General features: G+C 39.9%; 2 protein-coding genes across 2 annotated transcripts; one reads left to right on the top strand and one right to left on the bottom strand.

Annotated features, from left to right (window-relative positions):
• Positions 1 to 2,923: 2,923 nt before the first annotated feature.
• Positions 2,924 to 9,293, top strand: MONOS_2049 (uncharacterized protein). The gene has a single exon (XM_067871945.1). The coding sequence runs from the start codon at positions 3,435 to 3,437 to the stop codon at positions 8,775 to 8,777; it is 5,343 nt and encodes a 1,780-aa protein (XP_067722943.1). The 5' UTR covers positions 2,924 to 3,434; the 3' UTR covers positions 8,778 to 9,293.
• Positions 9,294 to 9,433: 140 nt separating this feature from the next.
• MONOS_2050 (uncharacterized protein) lies at positions 9,434 to 17,723 on the bottom strand (the record flags this gene model as incomplete). Its single annotated transcript, XM_067871947.1, has 2 exons — positions 9,434 to 17,595; positions 17,686 to 17,723. The coding sequence occupies 2 exons, from the start codon at positions 17,721 to 17,723 to the stop codon at positions 10,023 to 10,025; spliced, it is 7,611 nt and encodes a 2,536-aa protein (XP_067722944.1). The 3' UTR covers positions 9,434 to 10,022.
• Positions 17,724 to 18,678: the final 955 nt, after the last annotated feature.

An 18,678-nucleotide genomic window follows, 5' to 3' on the forward strand; every position in this document is an offset into this window, starting at 1 on the left:
TCTGAATAGCAGAGCTGCTGTGATAGTTGAAAAGGTGTTGTTCATCTTTGAAAAGAAGAGTTTAAAATATTTTGAGGAAAATAAGCCTTTATCTGAAATTCAAAAAGTTAAGAAAGAAGAAGTACTAAACGAGCAGCACTTTCACAGTGAGAAAGAAAGTTTCGTTGTGAAATCATGATTCATTTTGGGCAGATAACAAAACGATGCTTGAATGAGTGGCTACAACAGTGAAGACTGAAATGAAAAAAAGGAAAATTCATTTGAAGTTGATTAGAAATATGTGACAAGTAACAATTAATATGAAAGATAAAGTTATTCCTGAATGAGCATTCTTTCTCTAAAACTTCTGCTTCTTCTCTCAGAAATTTTGATAATTTGTCATTTTTGTTGATTTCATTTTGGCTTGTCGAATTATTTACAGATGTTGTTATCTCTTGAAACATAAAAATAATGTTGATTCACATAAAGTTGTGCATTCTTTCGTTTCAACGAAAAGAAGTTGACAAGATCAAGGAAGTCTTCGTATTTAAGCTGAAGCAAGTGTATTTCTTAAAAAAATTCCTGAAGATTATGATGAAAAAATGTATGTCTCTCTGAATTGCAAAATCGTTTTGATTCATTGACAAAATTTCTTATGGCTTTCAATCCAAACGAAGTCGATGAAGAACATTTATGAGCTAGCAATGAAGTATATTTGTGAAGAATCAATATTACAAAGGACGGGACTCTGAAGGACAAAATGTCAACACCGAGAATCAGAAAAGATGCCCGCGATATATTCAACGAAATATTACAACTTCGTTATGATCTTGACGCATTGTATTATATAATCTTCATATGCGCATAAACTGTTGCACAATCAAGGCATCTCAAGAATGTGAAAGTGGAAATAATTGTAATGTTGTTGTTGGAGAAGAGGATTCGAGATATCAAGAAACAACAGTTGATCAAATGGAAGCGTCAGAGTAGTTAAATCACATTCATTATCAGAATCTAAAAGCTTTCAAATGGCAAGCGTGGGAATAATAATAATAACGCGTTGCAGTTGGAGAAGAAAATAGCAAAACGATAGACCGTTCTTCTTGTTATCGATGTGTGAATGCTCCGTTATTGTGCAATTCATCTGTTTCTCGTTTGCATTCCTGACAAATGACATATGATAAGTGTTATGTTGGAGTCAGAAACCTTTGCAAGATGATGAATCCATCTTTACAGCTACCACTGTGATGTTGGGTTGGGTTGTGTTGTTTCTGTTATAATTTTCCATAAATTGTGAAGAATAACTCGCTTTTGAAATAAAGATATTTCTGAAGAAATTCATAGAGCTTGCTTTCAGCGCAAAAAGCATTCTGATTCAAAAGTAGCTCGAAGTCAATATTCATTAGAGCTAAACAATGCGAAGTTGATAAAGCTTCAAAAGCTGATTCAAATGTCAGTGATCATCTCAAGGTGAAATTGTTATATAAAATTGCATTGAAGGTAAAAATAATTCGCTGTTTGATTTTGTATCTTTGTTGAGATTCGTAATCGCATTAGCTCGAACATTTTCAGCTTAAAAGCAAATAAATGGGAAATCTTTCCATTTTTCGTGAGAAAGAGATAATCGATTTAAATCTTATTTAACAGCACGTTTCAATAAGGTGGAAGGCTTGTGGCATATTGCAAGTTCATGTTTGACTACTAATTTACATATAAAGTATTCGTCTCTGCTTCTTCTCAAAGCTTTCAAACAAAATCCGCTCTGCATGCTTCATTCAATTTTAAATAAAGCATTTTCTCTTTGTAAGACTTCGATCTTTTTTGCGTTCAAATAACGTTGCATCATGGGATTTACGTTTTTGTTTCATTTGAAAGAGCAAAAAATGATGAAATGACTGATCGATGAAAGATCAAAGATAATAAGAACGACAAAGGAAATGGACAGGTAAATTTTGTTGCTTCTTATAATAAAGACAAATAAAGAGGTTCATTGTATCTACAAAAGGCAATAGGTTATTAAAGTGTTTCAAAAGTCAATAATTCCAACATTTTGTTCCTTATGGTGTAAATCTTCATTACTTTTTCTATAAGAGTTATAATATATAAATTGAATATTGTTTAGGATAATGGAAAATATTCTAATGTTAAAGATTCTTCTTTTGAACGACTACTTCCATGCGTTTCCGCTTTCATTTAAATAGTAATATAAAAAGTCAACAGAATAAATGTATTGTTCATCAGTTAAAAATATTCGAAACATGAAATTTATGGCTAACTTTTCGCAGAAGAAAGCAGTGTAAATTGTTCAATAATCATCGTCAACAAATGCAAGATAAATAATAATTATTGAAACAAACGATTGCTTAAAAAAAAAGCATTGGCTGTGAAATCATCCAAGTTCCAAGTAAATAAAAGCAGTGCAATTGTAGTTTTGTTGTAAATGTTTTTATTGATGTGCTTTTAGATAATTACATTAAGAAATAATTAGATCTTGAATAAATAAATCCCTTGAAACATAACAACAAATAGAAATCAACTAATAGCTAATACGTTTGAACGTAAACATATTTTGAATTTTTGAGATTTCATTTGTTTCGGAATGAAGTTTAAAACAAAGAATATTTTTATGATTATTTAGCTATGGAAATTGATCGAGAATCTTTGCAAGAAATAGCCAAATATTACAATAATGTCAAAAAGAAAAAAGGAAAGAAAGAAAATTGGAGCAAAATGAAATAATTGAAGTTAAGCTTGTAAAACAGAATCAAGATTGTGTTTTTTCGAAATAATAAAAGTTGGTTGCTGAGTAATAAGGCTGAAAAGTTTTCCCAAGCTGGTGATTTGGTCAGTATATCAAAATGTTGATAATTATATGATTTGAATTAGCTCAACGATTACAAATAAATTCTATTTGATAAATTTATTTGTTTTTGTGAGATTTCTATTTTTTTTTTTTTTTTATGATTGATTGATAACATTATGAAAAAATCACAATTTATTAACACGTTAAAGGTTTCTTAATATGAAAAAAATTTAAACATTTTATATCAACTTCACAATTTATATCTTTGAAAATTGATCAAATTCCCTAAATAATCTGAATTGACAATCATCCAAAGACCGTTGACAAGTTGATTTGGTTATGACATCAGCGGAAACTAAATCAGTTGCCAGTTTCGGAAATGATGATAGAACAACTGTACCATATGCGAGATTCGGATCATTCGATCAATTGTTTCCTATTCTTTTGTTGTGATTTATAATTTTGATATTTTCGAAATATTTCAGTTTATTTTCTTTTTTTTATGGATATAAAGTGGTATGCCTTACTATTGCACCTTATTTTAAGATTGAAAATTTTCATTAGCATTCAAAACCTGTAACCACATCATTTATTACTGTTTGCGGTGCTCTAATGTCTTTTCAGTGGCTTTTTCTTTCAATGCGTCGAAGTGATGTTCCACATTTACACTTCTATGAAGTTTATCGTCGTATTGGGTTTGAAGTTATTTCTTTTTCATTGCCTTTTACAAGTTGTTTTCAGTCTTTATTTCGATCCTTCATTTTATTCCCCAAGTTTTATTTCATTTATCGTATTTTTCGTAATTGCAAGCGTTGGAACTTTGTTAACGCTTATTCTTGGGGGAATCATTTGTTTTCTTATTCGAAGAGAAGCTCGAATAAGCCACATTCTACATTCGTGCTCTGATAATCTTGGAATTGTGATTACCCACCCTCTTACTTGCCCGTTTGTCACTCTTCTTACAAAACCTCTTAGTTGCTTGCTGACGTCAACACGTACAGAAAATATGACTTACTGTGTTGATGGAGCAGCTTTACCTCTGTCAATTATTGGAATAATTATGATATTTATTTTAGTTACATTTACCACTACCTATAGATTTTTTGTTTTTGACCCACAAATGAAAACTCCATCGATCAATTCGTCGAGAAAAGGAATTTTTTTTTCAGTTTTACAAGTTACTAATGTATTAGCAACGTTTATATGTACTTTGTTCCAGGAATGGCTTCCTATGGTTTCAAGCATCACGCAAATCATATTGTTTGGGATGCTAGCAACACTTCACATCTATTACCTGCCTCACACGTCCCTTGGAGGCAACATGATATTTGGTCTTGCGTACTCTGTGTCCAGCTCCTGTGGAGTCATCTCGCTCCTGATGCCTGTGTTTGATTCTCTCGCTGCGAAGTCTCCTGCCCTGGGCATAGCGTTGTTCTATCTGTGCTGGCTGGTGACTGGAATCGTCGTCGGCGGATGTGCCGTGGCTGTTGTGAAGAAGCGGCACATGTCGATGCAGCTGATTGATCCCATCGTGGAGGAGGTGATGAACTCGTCTGCTGACCGGTTTCTCCTGTCTGACAGAGAACTGGACAGAAGTGCAGCTGAACAAGACTACGAGCGAAGGAAAAAGGCTCTGAAGAAAGTTGTCACTGGGTTTTCAGTCACTTTTGATGAAGTCACAGTCGAGCACAGGTTCTCCAGCCAGTTGACTTCCTCCACTGCATCGCTGCCTTCCTACCAGCCCCAGTTCGGGATGTCGATGATTCCTTCCCAATCAACTTCGCCTCTTCCGTCTTCGTCTATGTTTTCGTCTTCATCAACACCCTCGCTCATCACCGCCTATCAAAACAGCTCGGCACCGCACCACTTTACCTCGCAGTCGAATTTGGCATCTTCTTCGTCCGTCTCATCGCTTGCCTCATACTCGACGTTCCTGGCCAACCAAAACGAGATTGTCGATGCGCTGCTCCGGAAAGTCAAGTCACCGGGGCAGATTTGGCACTCGCTCGAATTTCTGTCCAATCCGGCATTCAACAAAGAAGGCGTGGTTGTCTCCTTTGTCAACACTTTCTTTATCCGGGCGCTGAAAAAAGAGCGCTTCGCCACATCCGCTGAGCTGTATATATCATATGCCTTATTCCTCCACAACTTTCTACCGTCGCCTCAGAAGATGGCTATCCAGCTGCAGAAGGCCTGTGAATTGTATCCCGGGTGGACCAGCCGCTGGGTTATTTGGACGCTCACAAAGGAGCTGGAGTCGCAGATAGGCGGGAGAGGCTATGCTGGTAGCGGCGGTGGGATGCCTGCTGGGATGATTGGAGGGTACGGGCAGCTTGGAGAAGGGAGCCAGAGCACAACAGACAGCACGATGCAGCTGTCGTCGATCTCAAACAGCCGGATGCAGCTGGCGCAGGCGCAGAAGCATTACGATCTGGCAAAGGCGCATGTGTTCCGGATGTGGTCGTTTCTGTCGCGCCGCGTGGTGGATGTGAACAGCGTAATGCGCCACGCGGTGAAGGCAGTGCACTTCGAGAAGCTGGCAGACGACGTGTACATGCAGACGCTGGAGCAGAACCCGAGCAACCCGAATGTGATGCGCAAGCTGGCGCTGCTGCTGCGCGATGTGTATGCAGACGACGAGACTGCCAACCACCTGCTGCACGAGGCAGATGTGATTGAGGAGGAGACGCTGATGGAAGACTACGTGGACACGGATGAGTCCATGACAACGGAATATGAAGAGATGAGCACAGGGACAGAACAACAAGGAATTGGGCATGGCGCAAAGGGGATGCAGAAGCAGATGGGTGGTAATGTGTATGGTGAAATGGGCAAATCAGCAGAGGAAGTGTGGGACGATGCACTTGCAAAGGAAGGAGGTGGCAACGGAGCAGGAAGCAGCGGGGGTGGAGGGAATAATTACTTCCAGATGAGAGGGAAAGCCAAAGAGAGCCGCCTCCAGCGCAACAAGGCGGCGAAAAGGGGCGACAAAACTCGGAGGATGTACGGATTGAAGCGCCCAGGGAATTTAACAGAAAACATTTTGAAGAAGAACAACAACAATTCAATGAAAGTGATGATGCCAATGTTGCTATTTGGGATAGTTGTGGTTGCTGGTCTGTTTATTGGAGCTTATTTGCAGACGACAGTGCGGTTTAACAGAGCACTTGATTCAGTTGTGTGTGAACGGTTAGCGATTTCAATGAACAGAAATTTCAACCATCTTGTAGAGCTGGCAACGAACAACGTGGCAATGGTTGAAATGTTCGACATCACGCAGAATTTGCCCATGTTTGAAATTGTGAAGGAGAATACTGTGAAGGCTGCGAAGCTTATGAAGGACACAGCAGCCAGCCAGACGCAGTTGTACCATCAGATGGAGGACAGCTGGGTGTGGAAGAACAAGATGTCTGCGTGGATTGTAGTTGAGCACGACGAAGTGACAGAAACACTCACTGCTTTTTATTCCACAAAGATGAATGTGCTATCGCTGCTGAGTTGGATCAGCGATGTGGTTCTGGAGCTTGTTGATTTGGACATGACATCACACGAATCGCAGGAGATGTTCCACACTCTGTCTGCTTCGCTGGTTGTGGACATCCCAATGATGGTTGGGGAGCAGCTGAAGGAGGTGATGGGCCTCACTTACACGCGCGTGGTGGAGCTACAGAGCACAGGAACCATCATTTTATCGATATTCATGGCGCTGTCAGTGATTGTGCTGACAATGACGACCACAATTCCGCTTGTTGTGGCAATCAATGCACTCACGCAAAAAAGGAAAAACGTGTTGAGGCAGCTGTGCAACATACCATCAGACACTGCATCGAAGATATTGGAGAAGCTGGAAGGGAAATCGGAGACTAAGACATACAGCACCAGAACTAGCAACTCGTCTGTTGATGAAACTTCTATTGCTGAGATAGAAGGAGACGAGATATCCAGCAAAGCCTTCGATAGGCGAGGAATAAGAAAGAAGAAATCATCAAAAAGTGTTTCCTCTTCTGTTATCCCATCTGTATCGCCAGCTATTAATGCAGTGGACAATGCATCCAACCCACTGCATGTGGCAGATCCTGTTTCGCAGCCAGATGAAAGCATCACCCCGCTGATGTTCCAGATGATGAACACACCACAGCAAAAGAAAGAGCAAATAGATCATCAGACTGCTGAGAATACAATAGTTGCAGAGAACACCGAAGCTAAGTTCAATGGAGCAGAAGAGAAAAGAAAGAAAAAAGTTAAGGGACGAAACCACCACACTAGCAGAAAAGACTCCAATTCGGACTCCAGCGAGAGTGATTCAGAAAGCGAAGGTGGAGGAAGTCAAAGCAGCAGTGGAAGCAGCAGCGATCAAAGCACATCTGATTCTGAAGACAGTGAAAGGAGAGCGAGACACAAGCGAAGGAGAAAAGAGAAGGAGCAAGAAAGGCGAGAGAAGCAGAAGAGGAGGAAAGAGGAGGAAATAGCTGCTGCGCAAGAAGAAGAGAAGCAGCAGATGATCAAGCAGCGAGCTATTGATGTGGACAAGAAACTGCACACGCTTATGGGGGTGATTCCTGCTTCAATATGGATTCGCATAATTTTCGGGGTGTCGATCATCATCCTCTCCACGAGTGCTTTCTACGTCGTGTCGTTTGTTGCACTGAGCATCTGCGCGGAGTACTCTTCCCAGCTGATGTTGGGAGAGTATCGCGACATTATCATAGCGCAGCTCAGCACTTTTTCCACGATGCTATCTGCGAAGCAGACGTACCCGACATCCAACAGCTCTGTTGTATTCACGTCTCCTTTGCTTACGTCTCATATCTTTTCATCTACAAACTACTTTACCACTGTTGACCAATTGCGTGACACGTCTTCCAAACTGGCGCAGTTTCTGGCTTCGCTTACTCGACGCTATCTCCTCGGCTCTGAAGAAGGTGGGCTGACTGGAGATTGCGTATTGGATTCAGTGAAGGCCTCGCGCACTCAGGGCAGCAACAAGGAGCTCGACCGCCTTTCAAATGAAGCAACAAAATGTCTACTAATAAATAAAACACTGTGCGAGAACAGAACCTCGGACGATTTGGGTGGAGTATCTCTTCCATTCCACGGAATTTCTGAGCTGATTGAGCGAGTGACGACTGCAGTGAATGACTTGACGCGAAAGAAAGATGAAGATTTGGACTTCAATTTGCAGTCGGCTGTGCTAATTAGACAAGTCATTGCAAACGATCTGACAGACGGACTGACACAAATTGGAGAGCATTTTCAGTTGATGACATCAGAATTCAGCAAGCTCTATTCGAATACCCTACTGGCTCTTTTCATTGTGGCCATTGTTTTATCTCTGCTCTTCTCCCTTGTCTTTTTTGTTCCACTGCCTGGAGAGCTGCAGGAGATAACAATCACCACAGAATCGATTGAGCGACTGGCAAAGTCGAAGCACATAGACACCATCGAATGGTCAGACGAACTGGACACATCTGTCAGCCGGATTGACGTTGCACATCGGGCGCTTGTGGAGGCACTTGCTGGTCTTATCAGCATTGTGGAGAAGAATGAGCCGGTAGAGAAGCTACAGAAGCAGCTGGATTTACTCGTTTCATACACAGGAACCCATTTTTCAGACGAGGAGCTGTTGATGGAGACATACCGGTATCCGTGGAAATTAACATCAGCCCACAAAGCAGCGCATGTGGGGCTTGTGCGAAAACTTCTTGACTTCTCCGATAAACTTCTCAGAACACGGCTTCCGCTGTCTGATGTGGTGATGTTCTGCACAACGTGGGTGGTGAGCCACATCAAGACACAGGATCAGGAGCTGGGGATGTTTCTTGTCCAGCGTGGTAAACCTGAGCATTTATCTCAAATCCCGAATCTGGACGAGTTTGCGGTTCCACCTTCTGTTCAGGAATTCTTCGAGAGCGACAAGGTTACAATGAAAGAATTGCGAATATTTGAGGAGACGGTTGATCGTATACGTTCCAATAAAACGCAATCAATAAGTTGATTTTAAATCTTCTTAAGTAAAAAATTAATACCATCACCCTGCGTCTTTTTTTCCATAAAACATTTTTTTACTTGTATTTTTATGAATAAGTTGTTTTATTGTTCGCACAATTATTTTTATTTCATTGATCAGCTGTTTTTACAACACTTAATCTCATCCCACATATTTTATTTTATTTTATTTTATTTTTTTCGTCCTTGTTGCCTCATCCTTTATGTAGTCTATTGAAAGGAAAGTCTTTTTTTCAATGTAAGGCTTTATCAACGTATGTCTTATTTATGTAACTCATCTCGGCACCATCATGTTATAAATTCAAATCATTTATTTGTTTTGTTGATTGTATTTGGTGTGCATATTATTATTTAAGTTCATTTTCAGCAAATGTTTATAGATATGTATATTTGGTGCGCATTGAATATTTTGTATGTAACAGTTTATTGTTTATTTAAGATAACCAATCCAATTTTGTTTTTCTGATCCAAGCATTCAATGAACGAAAGATTGTATTATGTGATTTCTCTCTTTTTTTTTTTTGGAGTATTATTTGAGGAAAGAAAACAATGATTTATCTATTTTTTTTAAATAAAATTTCAAGAAAAGACTTGTGGAGTATCAGATTGGACTAAACAAAACGTTATCATTCTTTGAGATTCCCATGAAAATGTCCGATTGTCTTTCTTCGGAGAGGTGATGAAATACATTTCTTTCATTTCCAACTCAAATGGAAAATTGATAGGAAATTTTTTTGTAAGTTAAACAATAAGTTCAAAATGCTAAAAAAAAAAAAGGGGGTCTGAAAAGGTTCATGAATTTTCATCCCAAATAATAAGCCTTTATACCTATTTTTAATAAAATATTTTCTCAAAAATCTCATGCGACCGCAAACATATCAGTTAAAGAAAATTGTTAAAAAAAAAAAGAAAAAAAAAGCTCAAAAAGCAAAAATGACTGGGAAATTGCACCGATTAGTTGGGTGAGCTTCAATCGAATAAAAAACTTATGTTCTAATATACAAACATATATTAACTACATATATAAATAATTGTAATAAAAACAATATGAAAAAATCTTTAAAAAATATGAATAGGCGACATGAATGAAATGATTTAAAAATAAGAATTGCTTCCCAACACTGAGTCATTTTATAACAACACATATTTTCAAAGAGATTCACTAGCATTTTCAAACAAACATTTTTCATAATGGCTGTTTTTATTTTTCAATGAGCATCAGTGGTAAATTTAATTATGTTTCTGTGTCTTCCTCAATGAATCCCCTTCTGTCTGGTTTGCTTTCATTCCCATTCTGCTTGCAGCAAACATAAACAGCATCTGACATTGTGAACATAACTGCTCCTCCACCAAATGGTTCCATAAGTTCCCTCTTTATCCCGACAATCGTCGGCCTCAAACTCTCATCCTGCTCTAAACACTTCTTTACAACACCAGATAAACTTGATTCACTTATCCATGATAAACTCGGTCTTTCTCCATTTGCAATCTTCTGTCCCGCTGTTTCAGCATCATATTCATCAAGCGGGATACAAAGTGTCAGGCACTCCCATAACATCATCCCAATCGAGAATGCAACGGACTGCTTTGTTGCTTCCATTTTTTTGCTAATCTGAAGCTCAGGTGCCTTCCATCTCAAACATTCTTTTTTGAATTCATTCTCATCCTCAAACGCTGATAAAGGAGGAGATGCACGTTTTTCATAATCATCCATATGCGAACAATCAGAAGAGGAGGTGACAATAGTGGAGGTTGATAAACTGGATGAAGAATCTGAATCAACAGATGAAGAAGTGTAGTCAGAGTGAAGTGCAATGCAGATCACCATTCCTTCCCCAAAAAGCACAACGTGAGGATATAGATTGCTTAACGATTGAAGCTGGTCTTCCATTTCATCAAGTGAATGGAGTGCGCCATTTGCTACCCAGAATAGAATCTGGGCACCTGTTAGCTCTCTTTCCTGAAGATTCCCTATTGCCATCTCTTTCTTCTCATTCCTTCCATGAAGCAACATGAACAGCGAATTCCTCAAATCCACAATCAATTTTTCATGAGGAGACGAACATGCCATTGCATCCACCAGATTCGACATCGACGAGGTTGTCGGACACAGATCTTCTCCCCGAACAAATGTCGAATCTGAATCGGTTGTTGAAGTGGATGAAATGGATGGTGAAGGAGTTCGCTTTCTTGCTTCCTCATCTTCCTTCTCATCAGCATTCTCCAGCATCCATTGAGGAATCTTGTCTGAATCTCTCCCCAGGATGTATTCAGTGGAACCATTCTCAGACAGAAGATGCTCTGATGACTCCGAGTGTCCCAAGCTATTCTCATACACCCTCTTCTTGATTCTCTCTTCATTCTTCTTCTCAGCCTCCCTCTCAGCCCTCCTCCACTGCGCCTCAGGTGATGGTTCTATCATCATCATCTCAAACACCTTTGGATCCTTTCTCACTGTGTCATTCACAATAACTTCCAGTTCTTCTGTCCTTCTCTTTTGCTTTCTCCATCGAACTACCAATGCAACAATTATTACCAGTAAAACAATTACTACTGAACATGCAATCGCAATAATAACCCAAAAAGAGTTTGATCCTTTTCCTCCTTCAACTAATTTGTCATCTCCATTTGATTTGTGCTCACTTTTATTTTTGAGAATGAATGGGTCAGTTGATGAAGGCAAATCAGAATTTCCAAACAGAATGCAAACTGACACTTCGCTCATGTCTCGTATTTTTTCCATATTTATAGATGAAATAAATGTTCTTATTTCATTCTCTGATACACGCCCTTTTTCATCAATCATGTGCTTTTCAATTTCTTCTTCATCTCCGTTCTTCACACTCATCTTCACTGATAGATTGCATGGCAGAAGCAACTTCCCGTGAATGATTAACTCCGTATCTCCGTTTTGCTGGGTCGTGTTTTTCACTTCTTCCAGAACTGGAATGAAAAATGATGATCCTCTTTCTGAAGCTATCCCTCCCAATTGGCATCCTTCGTCCAATATCCACAACGATGTGTTTGGCAACATTCCATCACCTCCTTTCACACTCACAACATCCAATTCACCATTCCCTTCACAAATCGCATTCCTTCGCACTGATGGATATCCTTCAATCGATGGATTGTTGTTCTCAAACTTGCTGTTTTCAATCTTCACGCTTCCTCCACTCACCCACAACCCACCTGCCTTGCTCTTCTTAATTGTTGTTTCTTTCATCTCCACATTGCTGTTTTCAAAGTCAATCAACGAGCCGCTCCATTTGCATAATTCTTCCTTTCTTTCAAATCCTTCATTCATTGTCTCCTCTTCTTTTTCTCCATCAAACATACATGCCTCGACCTTCACATCTTTGCACTTTCTTATCTGCATCATGCTTCCCTTGTCCACCGAATTCACACATTTTCCAAACGAGCAGTTCAGCGCACTTGTCTGCCTGTCAGCATCTTCCATAACAATCACACTCCCTTCGCCCACTACTGTAATATTTTCCCCCATCAGATCTTTCATCTCAACATTTGATTTTCCTCCAATTTCAATTACCTTTCCTTCACACACAATTTCCAACATCCTAACTCCAATCATCACCACTTTCGATTCTTCACAAAATGAAATTAACTTCGTCGTTAAATGAATATCCTTGAATGTTGTGTCACTTATTTTCAGCTCTCCACTCTCTACGCTCACAACTGTGCACTTAATCATCATTTCCTGCAACAATGCACTGAACAAACATTCCGAAATAGCCAGTACTCCGTTCTTCTCTTTCATAATCCATTCTTGTTCTCCTTCAAGCATCTTCCCAAACGCAAACCAGCACCTCTCAACGGAGCACTCATTCATAAACATCATCACGCTCAATTCCATTCCCGTTTCTATCCTTCTCTCAAATCGAACAATCCCAGACAATCTCTCTAACGATTTTACGTTTAAATCTCCGATTAAGCATTCATCTTCAACAACTCCTTCTTCATCAATCCACAACACATTTATCAGATTTTTTTCAATATGTTGTATTGCGCAATTAATGCTCTTGCACGAACTATTCTGTGCTCCACATTGTCTCCCATCGCTTCCACTTGAAGAGACAAACACCTGTGCTGAACGATAGAATGTAATCAGAGGAATCAAATCAACGTTAATCCTTTCAATCTCATCCCTTCCACAGATTGAGTTCTTTGACTTCAATGCATCTTGACCAAAGTCCAGCACAAATAGCTTTTCATTAATTTGATCTTCTATGGAATAGCAGGTGATAAACGCATCCTTCCCCTCATAGGCATCATTCATCAAGAATCGTACTCTTTCCATCTTCAACCCAAGAGCTGGTATTTTCGTTTCGATATTTTCCACATTTGGATCAACTCCATCAATCATCAACCCTCCTCCTCTCCCGCTAGCCACAGAGCACACACACATCCCAAAAGAACATTCATCAACCTTTAACTCTGATTCTCCACTCTTCAGACACACTTTCATCCCTCCGCCTTCCTCGCTCCTCTCACTCATGCACTTCGTCATCACGCATCCTTCCACTGTAAACTTCATGTCAGCCAAGAACAAATCCACATCCACAACACCTGCTCTGTTATCTTCGCATCCAATATTTGTGAATGATGAACTATTTAGTCTTATTGTTTGTTTTGCATTCCTCATTTCTTTCTTCATCTCCTTGCTTCCCTGCAATTCCTCACTCAACGAAATCAGACTTCTCCCAGACACAGTTGTGTTTGAGATCGACACATTGGTCATTGTTATCTCTTCAACATCTACCGTGAATACAAAAAATCCTTTTAACAAAACACATTCTCTTATCCTGAACACATCAATCATCACGCCTCCCTTGTTAACTTCAATAATACAATATTTCACCTCTTTTGTTAAATCCTCACAAACCATTGAACAATCCGCAATAGACAACCATCCACTCGATTCAGATGATTCCACAAGCGATGAATGAACTCCCAATTCTTTGGGAAGAAAGAATGAAACATTAATAATTGATAATCTCACATAAGATTCGATAAACGCCCCTTCAATTCTACCTCCATCACCTTCGTCTGGACCTCCATTTTGACTTTCACTCACTTTCAAAATTGTATCTTTCTCTTCTCCTTCAATTGATACTGTTATTTCGCTTGGCAAGACTGATGCAAACGTGATCGAATGTTTGAGCAAGCCAGATCCAGTTATCTTTATGTGAGTTTCCCCTTCTCCTAGTAGTTCGTATCGAAGAGCCTTCAGATGGTCAATTGATGAGCATGGTGCTTCGGAATATCCACATCCACTGAAGTCTCCTCCTTTCTCTCGAGAAACAAACCCATCCCCACTCCAGTTCCTCCACAAATACACAACCAGTGGAATCACATATCCATTTTCTCCTGTTGTCTTCCTCTCCCATCCACACAGCTCATCCAACGACCCCAACTCCTCTGAACTCATCTCCCATTTCAAGTGCTCCTCGCTCACAATCTCTCTCAGATCCCATCCTGACGCAAACACATTCTTCCCTTTCCATGCGTTGCATCCCTCAAATGCCATCCCTTCCATCACAAATGATCCCATTTGATTGGGAAGTTCAGCAAATATCCCTCCTCCCATTCCCTTTCCTCCATCCTCTCTATCCTCTGATGGAACTTCACATTCAGACAAATTCACATTTTTCATTTCAAAACTTCCTCCACTTCCAATTGATATCATTATTCCTCCTCCTTTCATTCCATTTCCACCTGAGCATGTAGAGGACAAATTGCTTTCTTCAATTTTCACATTCCCATTAACGCCCATCCCAACATTCAAACATCCCCCTCCTCCACTTCCACCTGCCACATTCACCTCCACTCCACTCACTCTGCTGTTCATAATCTCCAATCTCACTCCATTTGTGATCGCTATTGGAGACTTCCCATTCATTCTCACTGGCCCTTCCATCACAAATCCATCAACAACCAGATTCCCTCCTGCCATGTCAATGATGCTATATCCTATCTTTCCATCAGTCAATGCCCCACTCTCAAATGAGACTGAACAGTTCGTCATACTGAGTGTTGATGTTGAATGGATGAATGCACTTCTCCTTGAATTCAATGGACCTTTCACAACAAATGAAAGTCTGCTCATTGTCAGTGAACCCGTACATCCAACAAGCCAGTCTTGTGTGTCTGATCCTCCATCGCTCACATTCACCCTCATCATCTCCCCTTCGTCTGATGATGATATTCTGCCTGAAATTATCGCGTCAAACAAAGAAAATTCAATTTCATCATTGATAGAAGAAGATGAGACAATCTCTATTTCTTTTGAACTTTCACTCATTCTTGAATTCGCACAATAATCAACTGTCAAACAGCCAAACCCTTCAAATCCACAATGTTTGTGATCCATCCCATTTCCTCCACTCCCATCAACAATCACTTTTGTCCCCATTGTGCACAAATACACGAACAGTGGAATCACTTCACTTTCATCCCCATTCTCACTCCCACTCAGTTTCAACACATCTAATGGAATAACACTTACATCAAAAAATGCAAACGAGCTGGTATTTACTTTTGACTCCAAAAACGCACCACTCCCACAATCAACAAACACATCCTTCCCATATTCTGCCATATTCTCTTTCACTTTCGAAAACTTCACATTCTGCCCAATTGTCAATCCACACCCTCCACTCTCCATCAACACAAACATCCCTCCTCCTCTCCCTCCTCTCCCTCCAATATTCTCTGCCTTGCAACCATCAATCACACTCGTTCCATTCACAACCACTTTCCCATTTCCCTTCAATTCAACATATATTCCTCCTCCCTTTCCACCAGCACAACTGCACCCATTCACATTGCATCCATCAACTGTCAACGTTCCAGTCCCTCCAACTGTTCCTTTCATCCATCCTCCATCTCCATCATTCTTCACATCTCCACTAATATTGCATCCTGAACAAATCACATTTGTCATTCCTTCACAAAATTCAATCGCTGAATGTTCATTGAATGTCATCCCTTCTTCAATCAGAAATTTCTCCATTTTCAAACTTCCACTTTGCGCATTCACAATGCTATATCCAAAGTCCACACTCGATGTGCTCTCTGATGAATGAGTTACCGAACAATCTGTAATCGTGAGAAATGTGTCAGATAACTCGATCAAAGACGAAACGCTAGACAGCATTGATGGAATATAAAAACTGATATTTTCCAGCTTGCATATACTCTGGACATAGATTACGCACATAGATGGAATGATGCTTGGAGCTTTCACATAAACTTTCGTTCCTTTCTCAATGCATGATATCTTCCATTCCTCTCCATTAATAACAACCACTTCTGCCAGTTCAAATTCAGGATCCAATGAAATCTCCTTCTTTGTTGAGGCATATCGAGTAAACGCAGCATATGTTATTGTTGCGCATGGATAATAATCAAACCCACAAAACCACGAATCATATCCGCCCAATCCGTTTTTTTTCTTCCCTGCATGTGCTGCTCCAGAAAATTCTGCCAAAAATATATTTAATGGGAACACTTCCATCCCTGCCTCATTCCGGTCATACCCCATCAGCTCATCATAAATAGAAACATTATATTCAAAATTCAGCTTTGTGATTGTTATTGTCCCACTCACCAACCTGCTCCCATTCACAAACACATCTTTCCCTCCCAATGAAGCACTGCAATCAACAAAACTCACTGATGATATCGTAAAATCAAATGAGTTATCTGCAAGCCACAGCATCACCCCTCCTCCATATCCGCTGCACTTTGTTTTGTTGAATTTTGTTGATCCTCCGCTGTACGATGCTGATGCCCCAATAATCATCTCACTCGATATTCCCTCCAACTCAACCTTTATCCCCCCTCCATTCCCATTTGCACACTCACATCCTTCCATTGTTGTATTCCATACCACAAATGTCTCTCCAGCCTTCACGCTCTTTGCCACAACCACCCCATCTCCTTCAGTCAACTTCACATTCATCACTTTCACATTCGCCAGCACGCTGTCTCCTGATGCTGTGGCTGTCAGATACAGTGCAGATGAAGACGATGATGACAATGACGATAATGAAGAAGAAGAAGAAGAAGATTGATCCGGCTCAGAGAACAATGGTTCTGACACATTCATATTTATGATCTCCACACCAACCATCGACAGCTGCGACAGCGCCACCACAAACACTGACGAAGACATCACATAGTTTCCTGAAGAAACACTCGTGGTGATCACAACATCTTCCAACGAAATTGATCCACCTCCATCAGATACAACGACAACATTCGGCGAAGTTTCTGCAATTGAGTTGCAATCAACCTTCATATGCAATAAGCTAAGATACCCTGTCGTCACACTCAACAGCGCACCAGCTTCCGATGAAGAAGAAGAAAGTGCTCCTGTTCCAATCGCACATTCATTCTTCCCCTTTCCTTCAATCCTTATATTCTTCTCCCTAACATTGATTGTTGTTGACTCGCTTTCATGATTCCCACAAGTCACAATAATTGTAGAGGAAATGCCTAGCAAACAGTTTTCAACCACAAATCCGACTGTTTTGCATGGATTTGCCTCATTCGTTCCACACCACTTATTCCAGTTGCTTCCAGTTATGCCAACAAACCTTTCAATCATCCCATCTATCAGCCAGCTCCTTTTTTCGATGTGCTGATTGCCATTTCCATTGTATAATATCCTATTTTCGTTTATGTTTGTTGTGTAACTTTTATGAAATGGGTTATTTGAAGATAAATAGTGTTTGTAAATATCTCTGAAATACACGTCATGACCGTATGGAGGATCATCAATGCATCTGCAATCATGAAAAAAGATAAAATCAAAATAAATGAAATCAATTGGAGGAGTCTGTTGATTTGGATCAAATCTCAATCCCCCTCCATACGATTTTGCATTGCATGAAATGAATTGAATGCTACTCATCTTGAATTGATAAGGAACTTCGAAACAAAGCATGCCTCCACCAAATGAATTTACAACTGAACATGAAGTGAATGAGCAATCAAGCACATATGCACTTCCCCCATTTCCATTTTCTTCTTCAAAGCATTCTGATACGGATGTGTTGAAAGACATAATGAAAAGGCCACCTCCATTTAAATTTGCCTTGCATATCTGGAATTCACATCCACTGATCCGAACACATGTTGAAATCGTGAAAGCATACATTCCTCCTCCAGCATCTTTTTGCGAAGTGCATGAATTGAATGAAGCGTTTTCGATCACAAAAGATTTGACATTTTCGCACATAATTCCTCCTCCAGCAAAATGTGCAAAACAATCATTGAATGAACAATATTTCACTGAAAGTGTTCCTAAAGGCAGACCACGCATGTAAATAGCCCCACCATTTGAATTCCCATCTGAATAGTCATCAATTTCTCCAGTCGTATTTGATCCATCCCATTCACACCAAATGAATGAATTTGCTCCATTATCCGTTATGTTCTGCCTCCCTGGTTGTTTCTTATTATCTGCAGTTCCTTCACATTCAACATTTCTTGTCCGACAACACCCAACGAAAGAGGTGTTTGAAACAGATAAGGAAGTCAAGGGGTTGTTGAGGGAATGAACAATCCCTCCATCATATGCATCGCAAACTGATGAAAATAAGCAGCAGCTCATCGAAGTGATACTTTCACGGTCTTGTTTTTGCGCAAGTTTCTCTGGTTTTATTTTTGTAGAGATGTTATGAAAAGTCAAAGTGTTTAAAAAGACATTCTCAACATTCAAAGATGACAAAAAAGGAGCTGAAGAAATGCAAAATGACGAAAAACACGAAGAATAGATGCAAATGACTCCAATTTCGTGCAAAGGTGTCTCTTGTTGGTGTGAGGTGATAAGCTGAGGTAGTTGGATTGAAAATTCATTTCGAGTT

The sequence above is a fragment of the Monocercomonoides exilis genome, assembly GCF_001643675.1.
Source record: "Monocercomonoides exilis strain PA203 chromosome Unknown scaffold39-1025343, whole genome shotgun sequence".
Taxonomy (NCBI): domain Eukaryota; phylum Preaxostyla; order Oxymonadida; family Polymastigidae; genus Monocercomonoides; species Monocercomonoides exilis.

Excerpts from the sequence above, each read along its gene's own strand:
- MONOS_2049 (XM_067871945.1), top strand. The coding sequence starts at position 3,435 with ATGTTCCACATTTACACTTCTATGAAGTTTATCGTCGTATTGGGTTTG.